Here is a 22,728-nt window from a genome sequence, read left to right on the forward strand (position 1 = left end):
CCATAGTGATGGGAATTCTTCTTTACCATAGTGATGGGAGTTATTTTTTACCATAGTAAAGTGAGTTATCCTTTACCATACTGACAGGAGATCTTTACCATAATGACAGGAGAACTTCTTTACCATAGTGACAAGAAATCTTCTTTACCATAGTAATGAGAGTTATCCTTTACCATAGTAATGAGAGTTATCCTTTACCATACTGACAGGAGATCTTCTTTACCATAGTGACAGGAAATCTTCTTTACCATAGTGACAGGAGATCTTCTTTACCATAGTGCTGGGAGATTCTCTTTACCATAGTGATGGGAGATCTTCTTTACCATAGTGATGGGAGTTTTTCATTACCATAGTGATGGAAGTTCTTCTTTACCAAAATAACATAGTAATGGGAGTTATCCTTTACCATAGTGATAGGAGATCTTTACAATAGTGACAGAAATAGTGGCAGGAGAACTTCTTTACCATAGTGATGGGAGTTATCCTTTACCATAGTAATAGGAGTTATCCTTTACCATAATGACAGCAGATCTTCTTCACCATAGTGACAGGAGATCTTCTTTACCATACTATCAGGAGATCTTTACAATAGTGACAGCAATAGTGACAGGATAACTTCTTTACCATAGTGATGGGAGTTATCCTTTACCATAGTGATGGGAGTTATCCTTTACCATAGTGATGGGAGATCTTCTTTACCATAGTGATAGGAGATCTTCTTTACCATTGTGATAGGAGATTTTCTTTACCATAGTGATAGGAGATCTTCTTTACCATAGTGATAGGAGTTCTTCTTTACCATAGTAATGGGAGTTATTCTTTACTATTGTTATAAGAGATCTTTTTTACCATAGTGATGGGAGTTCTTCTTTGCCATAGTGATGGGAGTTCTTCTTTACCACAGTAATGGTATTTATCCTTTACCATAGTGATATATCTTCACCATAGTGACAGGAAAACTTCTTTACCATAGTAATGGGAGTTTTCCTTTACAATAGAAACAGAAGTTATTATTTACTATAGTGACAGGAGATCTTCTTTACCATAGTGACAGGATATCTTCTTTACCATAATGAAAGGAGAGCTTTACCATAGTGATGGGAGTTCTTCTTTACCATAGTAATGGAAGTTGTCTTTTACCATAGTGATAGGAGATCTTTACCATAGTGACAGGAGATCTTCTTTACCATAATGACAGGATATCTTCTTTACCACAGTGACAGGAGATCTTCTTTACCCTAGTGATGGGAGTTCTTCTTTACCATAGTAATGGGAGTTATTGTTTACCATAGTGATAGGAGATCTTTAGCATAGTGACAGGAGAACTTCTTTACCATAGTGATGGGAATTATCCCTTACCATAGTAATGGGAGTTATCCTTTACCATAGTGACAGGAGATCTTCTTTACCATACTGACATGAGATCTTCTTTACCATAATGACAGGAGATCTTCTTTACCACAGTGACAGGAGATCTTCTATACCATACTGACAGAAGTTATTCTTAACCATAGTGACAGGAGATCTTCTTAACCATAATGGCAGGAGATCTTCTTTACCATAGTGACAGGATTTCTTCTTTACCATAGTGATAGGAGATCTTCTTTACCATAGTGACAGGAGATCTCTTTTACCATAATGACAAGTAGATCTTCTTTACCATAGTGACAGAAGTTATTCTTAACCATAGTGACAGGAGATCTTCTTAACCATAATGACAGGAGATCTTCTTTACCATAGTGACAGGAGATCTTCTTTACCATAGTGACAGGACACCTACTTTATCATACTGAGATGAGATCTTCTTTACTATAGTGACAGGAGATCTTCTTTACCATAGTGACAGGAGATCTTCTTTACCATAGTGACAGGAGATTTCTTTTACCATAATGACAAGTAGATCTTCTTTACCATAATTACAAGGAGATCTTCTTTACCATGTAGACATGTTATTCTTTACCATAGTGACAGAATATCTTCTTTACCATAGTAATGGGAGTTATCGTTTACCATAGTGATAGGAGATCTTTACCATAGTGACAGGAGAACTTCTTTACCATAGTGATGGGAATTATCCCTTACCATAGTAATGGGAGTTATCCTTTACCATAGTGACAGGAGATCTTCTTTACCATACTGACATGAGATCTTCTTTACCATAATGACAGGAGATCTTCTTTACCACAGTGACAGGAGATCTTCTATACCATACTGACAGAAGTTATTCTTAACCATAGTGACAGGAGATCTTCTTAACCATAATGGCAGGAGATCTTCTTTACCATAGTGACAGGATTTCTTCTTTACCATAGTGACAGGAGATCTTCTTTACCATAGTGACAGGACACCTTCTTTATCATACTGAGATGAGATCTTCTTTACCATAGTGACAGGAGATCTTCTTTAACATAGTGACAGGACACCTACTTTATCATACTGAGATGAGATCTTCTTTACTATAGTGACAGGAGATCTTCTTTACCATAGTGACAGGAGATTTCTTTTACCATAATGACAAGTAGATCTTCTTTACCATAATTACAAGGAGATCTTCTTTACCATGTAGACATGTTATTCTTTACCCTAGTGATGGGAGTTCTTCTTTACCATAGTAATGGGAGTTATCGTTTACCATAGTGATAGGAGATCTTTACCATAGTGACAGGAGAACTTCTTTATCATAGTGATGGGAATTATCCCTTACCATACTAATGGGAGTTATCCTTTACCATAGTGACAGGAGATCTTCTTTACCATACTGACATGAGATCTTCTTTACCATAATGACAGGAGATCTTCTTTACCACAGTGACAGGAGATCTTCTATACCATACTGACAGAAGTTATTCTTAACCATAGTGACAGGAGATCTTCTTAACCATAATGGCAGGAGATCTTCTTTACCATAGTGACAGGATTTCTTCTTTACCATAGTGACAGGAGATCTTCTTTACCATAGTGACAGGACACCTTCTTTATCATACTGAGATGAGATCTTCTTTACCATAGTGACAGGAGATCTTCTTTAACATAGTGACAGGACACCTACTTTATCATACTGAGATGAGATCTTCTTTACTATAGTGACAGGAGATCTTCTTTACCATAGTGACAGGAGATTTCTTTTACCATAATGACAAGTAGATCTTCTTTACCATAATTACAAGGAGATCTTCTTTACCATGTAGACATGTTATTCTTTACCCTAGTGATGGGAGTTCTTCTTTACCATAGTAATGGGAGTTATCGTTTACCATAGTGATAGGAGATCTTTACCATAGTGACAGGAGAACTTCTTTACCATAGTGATGGGAATTATCCCTTACCATAGTAATGGGAGTTATCCTTTACCATAGTGACAGGAGATCTTCTTTACCATACTGACATGAGATCTTCTTTACCATAATGACAGGAGATCTTCTTTAACACAGTGACAGGAGATCTTCTATACCATACTGACAGAAGTTATTCTTAACCATAGTGACAGGAGATCTTCTTAACCATAATGGCAGGAGATCTTCTTTACCATAATGACAGGATTTCTTCTTTACCATAGTGACAGGAGATCTTCTTTACCATAGTGACAGGACACCTTCTTTATCATACTGAGATGAGATCTTCTTTACCATAGTGACAGGAGATCTTCTTTAACATAGTGACAGGAGATCTTCTTTAACATAGTGACAGGATATCTTCTTTACCATAGTGATAGGAGATCTTCTTTACCATAGTGACAGGAGATCTCTTTTACCATAATGACAAGTAGATCTTTTTTACCATAGTGACAGAAGTTATTCTTAACCATAGTGACAGGAGATCTTCTTAACCATAATGACAGGAGATCTTCTTTACCATAGTGACAGGAGATCTTCTTTACCATAGTGACAGGACACCTACTTTATCATACTGAGAGGAGATCTTCTTTACTATAGTGACAGGAGATCTTCTTTACCATAGTGACAGGAGATCTTCTTTACCATAGTGACAGGAGATTTCTTTTACCGTAATGACAAGTAGATCTTCTTTACCATAATTACAAGGAGATCTTCTTTACCATGTAGACATGTTATTCTTTACCATAGTGACAGAAGATCTTCTTTACCATAATGATAGGAGATCTTTATCATAGTGACAGGAGATCTTCTTTACCATAATGATAGGAGATCTTTACCATAGTGACAGGAGATCTTTTTTTACCATAATGACAGGAGATCTTCTTTGCCACAGTGACAAGAGTTATCCTTTACCATATTGATAGGAGATTTTTACCATAGTAACAGGAGAACTTCTTTACTATAGTGATGAGAGTTTTTCTTTACCTTTGTAATGGGAGTTATCCTTTACCATAGTGATAGGAGATCTTTATGATAGTAATAGGAAATCTTTAACATTGTGAAAAAAGATCGTCTTTACCATAGTGACAGGAGATCTTCTTTACCATAGTGACAGGAAATCTTCTTTACCGTAATGACAGGAGATCTTCTTTGCCATAGTGACAGGAGTTTTTCTTTACTATAGTGTCAGTAGATCTTCTTTACAACAGTGACAGGAAATCTTCTTTACCATAGAGATGGGAGATCTTCTTTACCATAGCGATGGGAGATCTTCTTTACCATAGTGATGGGAGTTATCCTTTACCATAGTGATGGGAGTTATCCTTTACCATAGTGATGGGAGATCTTCTTTACCATAGTGATAGGAGATCTTCTTCTTTACCATTGTGATAGGAGATTTTCTTTACCATAGTGATAGGAGCTCTTCTTTACCATAGTAATGGGAGTTATTCTTTACCATATTGATGGGAGTTCTTTCTAACTGGACTGTAGCTAATATGCTATTGTTTTATGTTTTTGTGGTTATCTAGTGCAACCTTTAAGGCAGTGTGGGCCAACAACTCCTGAGGGCCAGTAAGTCTACCCAAACTCACAATAATTCAACAGAATAAATAACACAATATAGTGCTCAACCTAAATGTGTGCACGTATTCTGAGCATTGTAGATGGAACGAAGGAAGCAAAGATAGGTATAAAGACTTTACTGGTTCTTTATTAGGTACAATAAAATAAACACAACGTCATATGATAAATCAATGTGTACATGGATTTCTCTCTTTTTCAGCAATGTGTGGCATTCATTACTGTTGAAGGCAATATATGTCCTTACATAAAAGTCTGATATTAAATGTTCCAATTCAGGCATATACTAATCAGAGAGCAGCTTCCTGCAACTCTATTAGTGCACTCACAGAGTCATACAGCCAGTCTCTGTCCCATGGTGTTCGTGTCTCCGATGGAGGTAAATGTACCTCACTAGCGGTGGAAGAGTTGAGGTGATTACCCTCGATTCCTGGTATCCGATGGAGGTGGAGGTGATAGGCTACCTCACTAGCGGTGTCCTTGCGCGAGGTCCTTTTCTCTGGTCTGGGCTGTGAATGGGCTTCTTCCACAAGGCAGGCTGTTGTCCTGAGAACGCAGCTTGCATCAGCACTGCACGCTGCTTCCTTGCTTCCGGGTTCCCGTTGGTCAGGTCACCTGCTGCTGTTGCCTGCGGGCCATGGGTTGAAGACCCCTGATCTAATGTGTTTGAGCCCTTAGAGCAAATACTGTAAACTTACAAATTTAAAATCACAGCCAGGGCCGGCTCTACCATTACGCAGCTTTAGGCAGCTGCCTAGGGCGCTGTGCTCTGGGGGCGCCAAAGAGTCTGCCTGCACAATATTAAGGATGTCTCTGAGAGAGACATAAACTCTCTATTGGCCGATGCATTCACACTCCACACATACAAATGCTTATCTAAAATAAAGACACGTACAACTGAAGTTGAAGTGAAAAGGGGTCAGCTTTTATTGAAAAGGACTTTGACCTAAATTACTTAATTTAATTTTAAATGATTTAGACTAAAGGTATGGTGGCAAGGAAAAGAACGGCCTAGCTTAAGCAACACTAAATTAAATAACAATGAGAATGATATGGGCCATCTGCCCTTCAGACAAAGATGAGGCCCACTGCCAACATCCCTGTCTAGCAACTCGCTAGGGTGAGCGGGCCCTCTGCCCCAGCCCCTTGCAGGAACCTTACAATAACCCAAAGCAGCCAACTGCCGCCGTATCTATCAAGTTGAGGCGCCAACCACAGCGAAGGTAAAGGACCCACCAGGACTGATGATCCCTCTGCTCAAAGCTGTTGTCCATGCATAGCCTTCTCCATGGGATGAGTCGCGCCCCAGGGAATCTACCAGCAAATGGCGTTCTGCAACCGGCCACCCCAACTATAAAAGCTGACAACCATACCCAAATTCCAGGGAGGATGGGTGGGCAACTTCAGAAAGAGAGAAAGACTATACACCCTCCCCTGAAAACCCATACAACTCCTCCACTCTGCTATAAGACAAACAACTATTGGACCATTACAAAAACAGAGTCCTTCCCCATACAAACTTAACCCCTGGGTTGTCTGTGAGGAGAGTCAAATGCACAGGCCTGGAGGTTTATGACACTACTGTCATATCAAATGTCCTTCATGTTCTTTCTTGTGGTACTAAATGGAGGTGACAGCCGTGCAACTTCTAAGAGGCTGCCTCCTCACTTCCACCTGAGGGGCTGGAAAGTGGGTAATGGTGGTGGTGGGGGAGGGTGGGCGCGGTTCAGTAGGCTGAAGTTTTGCCTAGTGTGCTGAGACACCTTGCACCGGCCCTGATCACAACCAATATTACACTTTGCTTTGTGGTTGACTGCCCCTCTGCATTACAAAAGCTATGCATCTTGTGCAGGGGCTACTGACAGGACTGGAGGACACAAGGGTATGACTGGTACATAGACTCACCGACAGGACAGACAGAAATACAAGCAGCTGATCCAAAGACAGACTGACAATGCTGGGAGACATACTTATTGAGAGGACTGAGAGACACATACTGTAAGGAGGAATACAATCAGCTGCGGGGTAGCTAATTACCCTTGTTGTGAGATTCCACTAGTGGGGGGGGGGGGGGGAGGGGGCGTTAAACCACAGAGGTGCAGTTTAAGGAGCTGTGAGGAAAAGTCATCGAGAAATGGCGCCCTCTGAGGGATATCGCGCTTTAACCCCTGATTAACAGCACAGAGAAAATGCTATTTTATTGAATAGCATTTCCCTGTGCCGTACGTGGAATTAGCCGCGGGGTAAACGTTTTCTATGTTGCTTAAATTTCAAGGGGATCCATGCATGCTGTTATACCGATTGGTGCGTCCTTTTTCTACACCAACGGTTGCGCGATCATAACTTGCACCAGCCCTTTGGCAGGTGGCGTTTCTCCGTCTGACCACGACCTCCTATACCTGCGGCTGTGCATCTGTGTACGCAGCCTCCTGCACTGACACGCTGTCGACACTCCCATAACACGCCCACTGAACGGACCATTTTTGCGTGCACTAGTTGCCGCCTCTCAGTCACCGCCCAGGAACGCCCATCACTTTTTCGCTACATTTCTGATACCGTCTGAATCGATCGCAACAGCGTCTTTGTGCGTGCGCTGTGTGTATCGCATGCGCTGCGCTGATTTTCAGTTGCAAATAATCGCTCATCTACTTGTCACATCTGCATTGCCTGCGGATTGTTCCTTTCTATCCCGTGCCAGCTGCCTTGGCGCCATTACCGTAATGATAGTTGACTCGCTGTCTCAGACTGTCCTGTATTGCTGTTAGGGTGTTACTTACCTGCATTCGCTGTACAATTTTCCCACTAGCTTTTCACTTGGCGGATGGCAGAGGTCACTCGATCGATGGCTGGTGCTGCTGCGGGTGCCAATGTGGTGGTGGTGGTGGCAGTGTTCTTAAATACTTTGATGCACCAATTAGAAGAGTGATTTGACCACTTAATGTCTGTTCTAGACTTTGCTACAGCCCCTCTACCTGATCTTCCCACCAACCAGCACATAATGTGTCAGGGGCTCAGAGACTCCAGGGACTTCTATCCACCGCTACCTACTGTAGCTCAATTCTTACATCTAATACTTTTGTGTCAGCTCATGCTACAAGGCTGATGTCCGACTTATTACACTGTCACATCACCAATGCTAATTTCCAACCCTTGCAGGGTCCCATCCTTGGTTTAGGTCAGGCTGTTTTTAATCTATTACTGTAATGTTTCTATTTTGAGCTGGGTACATTACAGGTGGACGGTGCTCCTTGCTTTCCTGGGGGGTGCTGTGGGAGAGGCTATTGCAGATCAGGTCTTGTTAATGGAAGATTATTAGACTGCCCAACCACTAACAAGGTTCCGTCCTCATACAAACATATGGTACTACTTGCTTTCCATGGCCTTCCAGTTGCACTCTTGTCTACTCGGTTTCCATATGGCTCTACTGCTAGTTATTATATGTCCTCCTATTCCTGTAATACACTGTTATTGTTTCTGTCCCATACCACAAACAAGGATGTCTGGGCCTGATTCAGACTCGATCGCGAGCGCTCTCAAGTGGGTCGAGGGTGGCCCAGTGCGCATGCGCACGACGGAGCCGGCTCCGTCGTGCACATGCGCGAGACCCGGATAGCGACGGGCAAACCGTCGCTCCGGGTCTCGTACCAAAGGGGGCGTGCGGTCGATGTTAAGTGACAGCACGCCCCCTTTGGTGGGCGTGCTGGGGGCGTGGCTGCCCAGACGGAGGCGTTCCCATGGGAACGCCGACCGTCTGGAGCCGGCCCCACTGACATCACAAGTGATGTCAGTGGGAGTGCTTTCGGCTCTGTTTGAGCTGAAAGCACTCCAGGGCTTGCGGCAACGAGACCCTACCACAAGGGTCTCGTCGCAAGCCCGATGGTCTTGACGATCGCGACCATCTTCCTGCCCGCTCACTATAGCTGTGGGTGGTCACCCACAGCTATGCGAGCGGCCAGGAGGCCGCTCTAAAAAAACAGAGGGTCGGCCCTGATTCGGAGCGATCGCTCTGTCTCTGTTTTTTTAGAGCGGCCTCCTGGCTGCTCGCATTGCTGTGGGTGACCACCCACAGCTATAGCGAGCGGCAAGGAAGATGGTCGCGATGGTCTTGACCATCGCGACCATCGGGCTTGCGACGAGGCCCTTGTACGACTCCGTCGTACGCATTCGCGCTCTGGGCCACCATCGACCAGCTTGCGAGCGGGTCTGAATCAGGCCCTCTACTCGTTGCAGCACATTTCCTACTTTTCTTTTAAGGTTTTTTTATTTGTCATGGTTAAGTTTATACACCCTCTTTAGTGTGCCGCTTTTGCTAGCTTATCCATTCCTACTGTTCTCATGGTGCCATAGTGTACCAATAGATATTCTGGTGCACTATATTTTTTTGATAGGAAAATTAAGAAAGTTTTTTTTATTTGTTTTAGTTGACGAATGTTTGCTAGTTTGTTTTTGTATTATTGATCTATCTGCTTGATGCTCTTGTGATGTTTTGCGCTATTAATTTTATTTCCTGATTGCTATTTGCATACCGCGTGGTTAGCTTGTTCTAGTTCAATGTTCAAATGATATATTATTGTAATTTGTTCTTCCTTTAGAATCGGACAGATATGTTTACATTCATACCTGTGTATTTTGTACTACAGTCATTTGTTGTCACCAATAATTACCGTGTAATTTATGCTTCAAAAACAATTAAGAACAAAAATGTATACTGAGAAAAATAAAATAAAAAATATGAAGAATTAAAGTTAAATAAAGTGTAGATGGCGACTCAAACGCAGACGTCTCGCGACTATTTTCGGGGGTGTCTCTGCCTGCGACTGCGATTCTGTACATGGTAAAAATGGCTCCATTCCTGCGGCCATTCTGCGCGACCATAGAATTACCCAGACGTCCGATAATCAACAGAAATGCGGCTTTGTTCGCAGTCTCTTGGATTTGCAAAGCCGCCAGTGGGCGCCTCAATACAAATCCCAGGTGTCTGCAACATTCGCGCGTTTTCGCACAGCGGCAGCGTACAAATTCGCAGTTGCGCTGCATTAGAGTCCATCTCTGAATCAGGCCGTGGTCCTGATTCTGAATCGGATGCATAGTGTTATATACATTCGCAAATAGCGAGTTTTCACAAACTGCGCATGCCATCCATGGGAGCGCACACATCTGTCTCGCCGGAGGGTCATGAGAGTTTAGTGGGCGTGTAACTAGAGTCCTGCGCTATTCTGAGTCCTGCGTACAGCGGTAGTGACGTCAGTTACTGACGGATCTCAGGCACCAGCATGGGGCAGGTACACGTGCCAACACCAATGATGATGGGTGTGACTGTGGCTGGGGAAAACAGTGGGTAGTGCGATGCCACACGGATCCTAGCAATAGCTCTACAGCTACTAGCATTAGCAAAAAGCAAAATGGTGAAATGCGCTGTAACCAGCGCTATATGACACTTACAGCCAACATCCTTATATATGAAAGCAGATAGCGTAGAGAAAAAAAATACATCACTTTTCTTTGCGTTATCTGATATCGATTTCAGATGCTATGAAAAAATGATAAGCGCACTTTTGTGGCTTATTGATTTTTCTTCACATACCGGTGGGATTACCTGCCAGTATTTGTTCTAACATGTGGGGGCATCCCAGGGGGTCCAGTTGCGCATAAGATCTCGCACTGTTTGCACTAGGCTGCTGTTCTGTGGGACTTGTACGGACCGCCGGAGGGGGGAAGGGGGGAGTTTCTCTCCCCCACTCTGGAGGCAGAGATGTTAATCTATCTCTGTATTATTTCTCCTGTTTCACCTCAATAAGCTCCTAACTGTCATCTGTTTGAAAAGTGGCAGTTGGTTGCTGATTGGCTGGAGCACCATTTATTATATGCAAACGAGTTTTATCACTTGTTTGGTATGATAAAACTCGTTGATAAATAGGCCCCTAAATCACACATTTAACACTTCAAAATCGATATACCCTTGCTCAAGGCCCAACTAGCAGAGGAATTAACACATTACTTTGACTGCAATAAGACTCCAACCATTACCCCTATGATCCTTTGGTACACCCATAAGGCAGTTATGTGATGTTACTTAATTAGAGCATCCGCACATGCTACTAAATCGAGGACTAAACGCATTCAAGACCTCTCAGAGCGGATCAGATCCCTTTCTTTAAAACACAAACACTCAGGTTCTCCCACGGATCTATCCACTCTGTCGTCCGCTAAGGGCGAATTGAACTTGCTTTTGACTGCTAAGGCTGAGACTAGTCTAAAATGGCTCAATCAATCCTTCTATGAAAAAGGGGACAAGGCCAACAGGCTTTTAGCTTCTAGGTTGCGGTCTAGGATCGCTCAGAGTAATGTGCTTTCCATCCATTCTTCCACAGGTCACATCTTACGAGACCCTAAACTCATCACCCAGGCTTTTTTAAAATTTTATGACAAATTCTATAATGCGTTTGGGTCCTCTCAGATTTCGCCTTCACTTGGATCAGAGATCGAAAATTTTCTCTCACAATGCCACCTACCCCGTTTATCGTCAGAGGCAGCTTCTGCACTAAATGCTGAGATATCTGAGGAGGAAGTCGCTTCCGCTATTAAACTTCTGAAGAGCAATAAAGCGCCGGGCCCTGATGGCTTCATGGCCAGTTACTACAAAACCTTTCAACGTCATCTTATTCTGGCCTTACACACTGTATTGCCTCAACTTATGCATAATGACCAGGTGGGGTTTATCCCAAGTAGACAGGCACGGGATAAGACAAGATGCATAATTAGCCTTACACATTCGATAAACTCAACGCACACTCCAGCTCTGGACGCAGAGAAAGCATTCGATAGGATTAGCTGGCCCTTTATGTGTGAGACCTTGTGACATTTCGGACTTGGAGGCGACTTCCTCACTGTGATTCAGGCCTTGTACTCGGGCCCATCGGCTAAGGTGTCTGTAAATGGTCTTGCTTCTTGCCCATTGGAGATCACAAATGGCACTAGGCAGGGGTGCCCTTTGTCGCCCCTTGTTTTTTTGCCTTGACCATCGAACCCCTGGTGGCCTATGTTCGAGCTTCAAGGGATATTTTTGGGATTGTTGTAGGTGAGTCCGAGTACAAGATGTCGTTGTTTGCTGACGACGTTCTACTTTCCCTTTCTTCACCCCATACTACCAAATTTATTCCGTGTCCTCACTACATATGGCCATTTGTCGGGCTATAAAATCAATTGGTCCAAAACTGAAGCCTTGCCTTTTCATATTGATCCGGCCTGTTTGTCACTCTTACAAACCAATTACAAATTCTCTTGGCGGACTACTAAGATTCGTTACATGGGCGTCTTTGTTACAAACCACTATAACACTTTCTATAATGAGAATTTTATACCTCTGTTATCATCCATCAAAGTGGACCTGCACAGGTGCAATCTCTCATCATCTCTTCGTTAGGTCGTATAGTCGTCCTTAAAATTAATATACTGCCATGTCTCTTATACCTGTTTCAAACTTTACCGGTTAAAGTTCCAGAGTCAACTTTAGCTCAATTACACACATGGTTTCTCCGCTTTGTATGGAGGAACAAAGTACCCAGAACAGAATTTTCGACTTTACGGAGACGTGTAGAGAAGGGAGGGAGGGGTTTCCTGGATATCTGTTTATACTAGTACGCTTCTCATTTGAGTCAAACTGTTGCATGGTTCGCCCCCACCTCCACTCTTCGGTGGCTCGAATTAGAGATGGATTTAGGTCGCGCTGCCTCATTGGCCTCCCAACTACTATTACCCCCCAATTCCAGACTTCCTTATATTGGTCTACATCCTGTCCTTAAGTTTACTTGTCAGATTTGCGATTACTGTACCCGCCACTTTAAACTTCTCTCATCTCCCTCTTCCCTTATTCCTATATGGGACAACCCTGCCTTCCCACTAGGTCAATCCATGATCCGTGCTCGCCCCTGGGTAAATAGGAATATCCGCTTTGTTATAGATATTTTGGATAATGATGAATGTATGCTGTTACCGGATATTATAACTAAATATAAGTTCTCTGAAGTGTACCCTTTTCTATGCTTTCAATTGAGGCATGTTGTATCCTCTTTGGCTAGCCCTATACCACTTTGCCCTCTGTCAACACTTAAATCCCTGTGTTATCATAGTCCCTTAACTCAGGGCATTGTGTCCGCCACTTATTCTCTCCTTTTATCGTGTGGGCAGTCTCCTTCCACATCGTTTGAACTACAGTGGGAAAGAGACCTAGGTCCTCCACCAGATGAGCAGACTTGGTCTGATATATATATACCTCGCTCTCAAAGACATCTATTTCGACCCTGGTGAAGGAGAATGCCTACAAGATCTTTTACAGGTGGTACCTGGTCCCCACTAGATTATTTAAGATGTTTCCGTCTGTTTCCCCTCGGTGCTGGAGACGTTGCGGTGCCCTAGGTTCTTTTATTCATATCTGGTGGACTTGCCCCACAATAACACGTTATTGGGACATGATTGCTAACTTATTAAGTAGGGTAGTTAATACTCCCATAGTTAAAGACCCTTTATCTTTTCTCTTGGGCTTGCCAATAGCAACGTTAGACACAATCTCCAGTAAGTTGGTGGTCCAAATATTGAACTCGTTGCTTTATATTGGAAACGTTTAGACACTCCACCTAGTTACTGATAGAATTTGGCACTTGGCAAGTATGGAAAAGATCACTGCATATCTCAATAATAGATCATCTAATTTTGTACAGATTTGGACCCTTGGTATAATTATCAAAACCCCTCACATAGCTCCCACTTGCTGGGTGGTCTTTCGGCCCTTCTGTTATGATCAACTGCTGTTATATACTTACCTTCTCTCTTTTCACTTTATAGGTGCTTCCTACAGACTCATTTGATTCTATTTTAGTACCGTTTGCTCACACTACAATTGTGTTTGTGATGTCTTACCAGTGAGGCCTTCTACCCCACCCCTTCTCCCTCTCTTTTTTCTCTCCCCCCCCCTCATTATTTACTCTTCTTTTCTCTCTTCTTCTCTTTTCTCTTATGTCTTTTTTTTCTTCTCCTACCTTTGTTTTTGAAGCTAATGTTGTACCATTTTATACAATTTATTGTTATACCATATAGGATTTTCTATGATTAATATATCCTTCGGATGACTATTTTGGCTTACAATGTTTTCCCTTTTTTCATCTGAAGGCTTATGTTATGTACAGTATGTCTTATATATTTTAAATAAAAATAAACTATCGAAAAAAAAAAATTTATATAAAAAAATCATCCGTTAGTAAATGTGTGATTTAGGCTCTGGAGCACAACATTGATGTTGTTCGATTTAGATCTAATTTTAACTGATTAAAGTTGACCTTTAGTAAATTTAACCCTAAGGGGTAAATTTACTAAAGTGAGAGTTTTTAGAAGTGGAGATGTTGCCCATAGCAACCAATCACATTCTAGCTATTATCTTCTAGAAGGTGCTAGTTAAATGTTAAGTAGAATCTGATTGGTTGCCATGGGCAACATCTCCACTTCTAAAAACTCTCACTTTAGTTAATATACCCCTAAGTCTTAGTTTGACAAAGTTTGGTGTTATGACACAAGAGGACTAAATCTTACTTCATGTGCCCTCACTCAGGAGACAACGACCACGATTGGAAAATTGCACATGTGCCGCTTAGTGTGAATCGAAAGTTCCGCTATGTGTTCCAAGGGATCCAAGGAGATAATCAAACTACTAACGGCGGTATTTTAATTGATGACATCACCCTGACGGAACTCCCCTGCCCCAGTAATGTGTGGACCATCCGGAATGTCAGCCAGGTCCTGAAAGAAACCGTTAAAGGGGATCGCATTACAAGTCCTTGTTTCTACAACTCTGAAGGCTACGGATATGCTATCGGCCTGTTTCCCCATGGGCCAGGCCCATCACCTTACATTAATTACACCGGTATATCGTTCCACCTGTGCAGTGGGGATGACGATGCTGTCTTGAGTTGGCCTGTGCTGAACCGTCAGGCTATGATAACATTGGTTGATCAGGACCCAGATGTACGTCTGCGCATGTCCTCCAGCCGGAGCTTCACGACATCAGCGGATCAGATTAATCCATGTAAGTGATTGGTGTACTGTAAAGCCTGTCTAGACAACCATAATAATATGTTGTACTTGAGTACTGTCCTTCATGTCAATTGGTGTGAGCATATATATATTATTGTAGGGGTGTGCACCGGCCACTTTTCGTGTTTTGGTTTTGGATCTGGATCTTTCTTCGTGGCTTGGATCTGGATTGGTTTTGCCAAATCCACCCTTCTGTGTTTTGGGTTATGGGCTTTGGGCCTGATTCAGACCCACTCGCGAGCGGCTGTCCGCTCGCAAGTGGGTCGATGTTATGCACTGAGCATGCGCACGACGGAGGGAGCTCCGTCGTGCGCATGCGCCAGACGCGACGAGCGAAGGAAAGTCCTTCGCTCGTTGTGTCCGATCAAAGGGGGCGTGCTGTCAATGTTGATTGACAGCACGCCCCCTTTGGTGGGCGTGCCGGGGGCGTGCCTCCCTGACGGGGGCGTTCCCACGGGAACGCCTCCCGTCAGAAGCCGGCCCACTGACATCACTAGTGATGTCAGTGGGAGTGATTTTGGCTCTGATAGAGCCAAAATCACTCCGGAGCTTGCAGTTGAAAACCTCAACCGCAGGCTCCGGCTCGCAATTTCGATGGTCGCGATGGTCTCGACCATCGCGGCCATCACAAAGCACGCTCGTATAGCCTGTGGGTGGTGACCCACAGCTATACGAGCGTCCAGGAGGACGCTCCATGAAAATGGAGCCCGGCCCTCATTCAGAGCGTGCGCTCTGCTCAGAGCGTACGGCTCTGAATGAGGGCCTTTGTGTTTTGGATCTCTATTTTTTTTAAAAAAAGCATAAAAACAGCTAAAATCACAGAATTTGTCGTTTTTTCTGCTCCTATGCTATTATTAACCTCAATAACCTTAATTTCCACTCATTTCCAGTCTATTCTGAACACCTCACACCTCACAATAGTGTTTTTATGTCCAAAAGGTTGCACCGAGGTAGCTGGATGACTATGCTAAGCGACACGAGTGGGCGGCACAAACACGTGGCCCATCTAGGAGTGACACTGCAGTGGCAGACAGGATGGCAGTTTGAAAAACTAGGCCCCAATACAGTACATAATGCAAAGAAAAAAAAAAGGTGCAAGATGGAATTGTCCTTGGGCCCTCCCACCCACCCTTATGTTGTATAAACAGGGCATGCACACTTTAACAAACCAATCATTTCAGCGCCAGGGTCTGCCACACGACTGTGGCTGAAATGATTCTTTCGTTTGGGCCCCCACAAAACAAGCTGGCAATTAATCTGTCCCTGCACAAACTGGCTCTACGGAGGCAAGATGTCATCCTCATCCTCCTCATTCACCGATTCCTCACCCTCTTCAGTGTTGTGTACATCCTCATCCTCACAGAGTATTAATTCGTCCCCACTGGAATCCACCACCACAGGTCCCTCTGTACGTTCTGGAGGCTGGTCTCCCTGGAAGAGTTGATCATTCATTTTTATGAACATCATCTTCTCCACATTTTGTGGAAGCAACCTCCTATGCCTTTCGCTGACAAGGTTCCCGGCTGCACTAAACACTCTTTTGGAGTACACACTGGAGGGGGGGCAACTCAGGTAAAATAGAGCCAGTTTGTACAGGGGCCTCCAAATTGCCTCTTTTCTCTGCCAGTACAGGTATGGACTGTCTGACATGCCTACTTGGATGCTGTCACCAATGTAATCCTCCACCATTCAGTCAGTGGTGACAGTATCATATGCAGTGACAGTAGACATGTCAGAAATTGTTGGCACATCCTTCAGTCCGGACCAGATGTCTAAACCGGCCCTTGACTTATGACACAGGCGCACTCTTGGTGCTGCTGCTGTGTTGATGCACGTGCGGCTACTGTGCATACATTTCGCACACAAACACAGAAAAAAAAGAATTGTTTATTTTTTGTGGAGTGCACTTTGGGGGTTACACCACCCTTTAACAGACAGACACACTCTTGTCGCTGCTGCTTTGAGGATGCAGGTGCGGCGACAGCCCACACAATTTACAAAGACAGAAAAAAAAAGAAGATTTTTTTATTTTTTGTGGAGCGCACTTTGGGGGTTACACCACCCTTTAACAGACAGACGCACGCTTGGCGCTGCTACTTTGAGGATGCACGTACAGTGCACACAATTCACAAACACAGAAGAAAATGCTTTTTTTTTTGTTGGAGTGCACTTTGGGGGCTTACACCACCCTTTAAGAGATGAGCCAGCCGGCCCTTTACTTATGGGACACAGGCGCACGCTTGGCGCTGCTCCTTTGTTGATGCACGTTCAGCCAGAGTGCACACAATTCACAAACACAGAAAATCATTTTTTATTTTGTTTGGAGTGCACTTTGGGGGTTACAGAACCCTTTAACGGACAAGCCAGCTGGCACTTTACTTATGGGACACAGGCGCACGCTTGGCGCTGCTCCTTTGTTGATGCACGTGCAGCCACAGTGCACACAATTCACAAACACAGAAAATAATTTTTTATTTTGTTTGGAGTGCACTTTGGGGGTTACAGCACCCTTTAACGGTCAAGCCAGCCGGCCCTTTACTTATGACACAGGCGCACGCTTGGAGTTACTTTGTTGATGCACGTGCGGCTAATGCGCACACAATTCACAAACACAAAAAATAAATACATTTTTTTTTGGAGTGCACTTTGGGGGAGCACCCCTGATGCACAGATCACCCCCTGGACAACACTATAGCACCCCTCTAGGACTACAGCCTTTATGGGACACTGCACAACACAGTCCAGCCAGCCCCTATAGACTTTGGAGTGGACACAGCCGCTATGGACAACTGACTGCACAACACAGCCCAGCCAGCCCCTATGACAGCAGCACAACACAGCCCAGCCAGCCCCTATGGACAACAGCAGCACAACACAGCCCAGTCAGCCCCTATGGACAACAGCAGCACAACACAGCCCAGTCAGCCCCTATGGACAACAGCAGCACAACACAGCCCAGTCAGTCCCTATGGACAACAGCAGCAGAACACAGCCCAGTCAGCCCCTATGGACTGAGTGGACACAGCCCCTATGGACAACAGCAGCACAACACAGCCCAGCCAACCCTAGCTCCCACCCTCCCTCTTCACTGTAGACAGCCGGAGTGAGAAATGACGCCGACGCGGGAACCTTTCATAGAATCCAAAACCCGCGAGATCCGGAAGGCGGGATGATGACGTTTTGCCTCGAGTCATGCGGGAAAAGTCGAGCCTAACTCGGATCGGGGCGGCTGGGGGGGGTCCGGATTTCAGAAATCCGAACCCGCTCAACCCTAATTATTAGAGATGTGCGCCGACCCCCATGTTTTGGTTTTGGATCTGGATCTCCCCTGGTTTTGGATCTGAATCTGGTTTTGGATTTTTTTCCTTGGTGTTTTGTTTTTAGGTTTTGGTTTTGGATCTATATTTTTTCCCAAAAATTATATAAACAGCTAAAACCACATAATTTGGGCCTGTTTTTGTTCCTACAGTATTATTAACCTTAATAACAATCATTTTTAGGCATTTCTAGGCATTTTTAACCACCTCACAGCTCACAATATTGATTTCACTATTTTTCACCAATACAGGCCAAAGGCTACAGCGATCTGGCTGGCTAAAGTAAGCATCAGAGCAGCAGCACAAACGCATGCCAGTTTAAAAAAATATAGGAGATCTATGACACATTGCCACACAGCAGTGGCAGACAGGATGGCAGTTTATAGACGTTGTTGAGGAGAAAAAATTAAACTCTCTTTTTGGGGGCACGCTAGTTAACTTTTATTGGTATACATTAAAAACATGAACAAGCCCTAAGTATACATTAAAATACATTAACGAGTCAAAACCCGTTGTAGTACAGTCATGCAGTGTAGAACATGGCAAAAGGGTATACAAAAATGAAAAACAGAAAAACAGAAACATAAAAGTAATATCACAGATTTTATGAAGCTAAGTGAAATATAACAAAGTGGTATCCGGAATCAATGGTGGTATGAATGTCCACCCTTTATCTGAATACCTTAATTGTATGGTATTAGAACCATAACGTGACAAATATCGTGGTGCAGTGACCAATCAATAATATGACGGCGCAGGATGGCAGTTTAATAAACTATAATAATGTCAGTCGGCAATGCCCCAAATTGTGCGAAATGTACAGGAAAGAGGTGCAAGATGGAATTGTCCTTCCCACCCAATCTGATGTGGGATATTAAAAAGGACATGCACAGTTTAACAAACCAAGCACCTTAGCCACTAGGACTGACACTTTCGTGGCTGAACTCCTTGGTTTGTTTGGGCCCACACAAAACATTTTTTGGACGGACTACCTTCAATTATTAAGGAGGAGGTTGATGATGAGGGTGTTGGTGGTGGAGATTGCATGTGCTAGTCCAAACTGCTGGTAGCTGATACTGGACAGCTTGTTATTAATTTACAAATTATAATTTTGTTAAACAAATTGCATGAACTCGCTACAAATGACGTAACAGGGAGGAGGTGCCTAGATGGTTAACGTCCCTTCCTCTGCTAACTTCAGCTTTAAAAATGGAACAGATGCCTTCACAACTGTTGTCAGAATTTAGATTAAAATAATTCTACACCCAAGACATGGCTTTTCTGGCTTTCTTTTTATCATTAGCAAGAACTGCTGCCACTGGTGGCTGATTTACGCAAACCACATCCTTATCATCAACATCCACATTAGCGTCATCCTCCTTTTGCACTTCCTCCACACTATCATCCTCATTTTTTATTATATCACCATCTAATACTAGCACAGCCGTCATGATGTCAGTGATCCACTGTGAAACTGGGTGACAGCTGTTATACATACTTCCTCTATCAAAGGACTGTTTAATAGTCAATTGTTTTTTTTTAATTACTTCCGATCATGAATGAGGATGTTGATGATGATGCAGGTGTTGGTGTTGGAGATCGAAGGTGCTTGGATCCCACAGAGAGGGAGCAGGTAGGTGACACTGGACTTGTTACGTTTTGAGTTTTGGAACTTGGCGACATACACTTTGATATTTGATGAATGCCCTCCAAGTGACATAACAAGGAGGAGGTTCCTAGGTGGTTTAGGTCACTCCCTCTACTCACTCTTGCTTTGCAATGGTTACATATGGCTTGACAACTGTTGTCCGGATTGGGGTGGAAAGTGGATTTTTTTGTCTTTTGCCCCGGCATGACAACAATGGGCTTTGGCTTTTTCAAGCCATGGGCAACAGCTGTTGCCTTACTTACACAAAGGACATACTTGGCATCAACATCCTCATCACCAACATCATCATTATCCTTAGCACCTTCAACTACCAAAATATTATCCTCCTCCATGTGCAATTCCACAGAAGCATCCTCACTGACTATGTCTGCTAGATGTTGACTGCCCTTCCCCACATTTACAGAGGGCACACAAATGTTGGAACTTGGAGGATCCTCCAGTACACTAGGATTTAGGTCTGGCTCACACATGGCAACCGCGGACACACTTGCACTCTCCTCGGGGATTTGTGATTTCGATTTCTCTGGGCTCACAGTTGTTTTTTCTGACGGGCAATCAGCAGTCTTACTAAAGAAAGTCCAAGGCCTTATCCTTTCCTTGCCACTTTGTGTAGTGAATAGCATATTGGCAATGTTTTGTTTATGTAAAGGCAACTTTCCTTTTGATTTTGTTTTCTTTACTTGTGTAAAAGTAGCTTTACCATATCGATGGCATGACTTAAGCCCCGGGGCATGGGCCTTCACAGAGGACGAGAAAGTTGACGGCCTTGCACTGCTGGCGGCAGCTACAACATGTGGTTCTTCTTGGCCTTGCTCTCCTGACATGTGACAGCCCTCCATATTTTCTGCGGTCTTGAAGCAGTGTCACAAGCACCAATAGTGTAGCCAAGGTGCAGTTACAAATTTGACACACATGCAGTCGTACGCACACACTAAAATATTAGAATAAAAAAAGACTATTAGAAAAAAATTTTCAGCTCCAGAACTTGGGCCCAGAGCAGCGATTAATCAATACTGGAGTGGGGCAGCACTAGGTTGCAATAAGTTGCGTTGCTGGCTGGATCTTAACACACATGCAAACACGCACACACAGAAAAATATTAAAGACACTTGTGTTGATGGTTTATATTTTTTTTTTTTGCATGCCTGGACTCAGGCAGCACTAGGTTGTGCAACAAGTTGCATTACTGGCTGGATCTTGTGTGGTACTGCGGTTAAGCCTAACACGCATTGCACGTGCACACAGAAAAATATTACACTAAAACTTTTAAAGACACATTTTTTTTTTTACAATTACAATATATATTTTTTTTTTTGGGAGTCCAGAACTTGGGCCCAGATGGACGCAGCACCAGCCCAGATGTATTCTTCTGCACCAGCCCAGATGTATTCTGCACCAGTCCAGATGGACACAGCAGACAGCAGAGCACCAGCCCAGAATGGATCAGCAGACAGCCCAGGACACAGGACCCAGCAGATAGCACAGGACCACTCTCCCAGCCCTACACTACCCACCCTCCCTGTTCAGTCTCAACAGGCGTGAAATGGCATCCGCCGCGTGGTACCTTATATACTACATTGATCATAGAGATGTAAGCTAGCGAACCGCGAGATTTCATACTCTATGGTTTTGCCTCTGTTTCGAGTTCCGAGTCAGGCGGGAAAAATCGAGCCTGCTTGGATCCGACTCGTATCTGCAAATTCGGGTGGGCTCGGTTCTCATAGGTGTTAAGTAGGAGACAACTGTCACCCACCATGTCACTCTGACACAGTACAGAGTAAAAACAAGATGGCCTCTGCCTCTGTGGCCATGTTGGGACAGGGCATGAAGCCTCCCTGGAGAATAGGAAGACTGGAGTCTGTGCAGTAGCAACCAATCAGATTGTAGATTGTATCATTTCTCTATCGCATCCTAGAAAATTATAGAGAGAATCTTTGAGGTCCTGGAATCTCCCAATGGTTTTGCCCACCATCCTTAATGATGTTTCTAGAAGGTAGTTTAGAAACTTAGGAACTTTGAAAATAAACCATATTTTAACAAAAGAAACAAATACATATTTTAATACATTTCACGATAAGCATGTATATCCTAGACCAGGACAATACAACAATGGAAAATACAGATTTCCTCTGAGGCTCATAGATGACACAAGGTAACTACAATATGTAGATACAGTTGGTGAACATTGGGGAATTTTAATGAAAGACTCATTTATAAAGGAATAAATTCAAGAAAAACCTAAACTTGTATACTGCAAGGCAGATAATTAAAAAACACATGTAGTTAGCAGTATAATCACTGATCAGAAGATACATGGAAGATCAATGGGTTTTTATTCTGCTATCCTGGTATTTAATGATTTTTCATATGGATATTCTGTATTGATTAGCACAGTTTCACTTGCTTGTGTTCATTGTAATTTTGAACTCAACGTTAATGAGTATATATTTATGGTTTGGATAATAGGCATATATTTTTTTCTTCTGTGTATAAATTTACCACAATTAAAGTGGATGTACTATATGTGAATTAGGTTCTAAGATGGTGGATATAACCTAAGTGTGGGTATAGAAGTACAGTATGTACACAAATTTTATGTACACTGTATGGGCAAAAGTATTCGGACTCCTGACCATTACACCAGCAGGGACTGTAATGACATTGTATACTAATACATATACTTTAATATGGAGTGGAGTTGGTCCCCTTTTTGCAGCTATAACAGCTTCCACTCTTCTTGGAA

The 22,728-nt window shown here is 43.3% G+C and overlaps 1 protein-coding gene across 1 annotated transcript in view; it reads left to right on the plus strand.

Moving 5' to 3' along the window:
• Positions 1-22,728, plus strand: part of MEP1A (meprin A subunit alpha) — a 63,133-nt gene that overhangs the window by 26,224 nt on the left and 14,181 nt on the right. The window contains exon 11 of the mRNA XM_088467200.1: positions 14,518-14,991. Coding sequence (XP_088323326.1) covers positions 14,518-14,991 — 474 coding nt within the window. The remainder of the gene's footprint in view (positions 1-14,517; positions 14,992-22,728) is intronic.

Source organism: Taudactylus pleione, unplaced genomic scaffold, assembly GCF_031769625.1.
Source record: "Taudactylus pleione unplaced genomic scaffold, aTauple2 ptg000070l, whole genome shotgun sequence".
Lineage (NCBI taxonomy): Eukaryota > Metazoa > Chordata > Amphibia > Anura > Myobatrachidae > Taudactylus > Taudactylus pleione.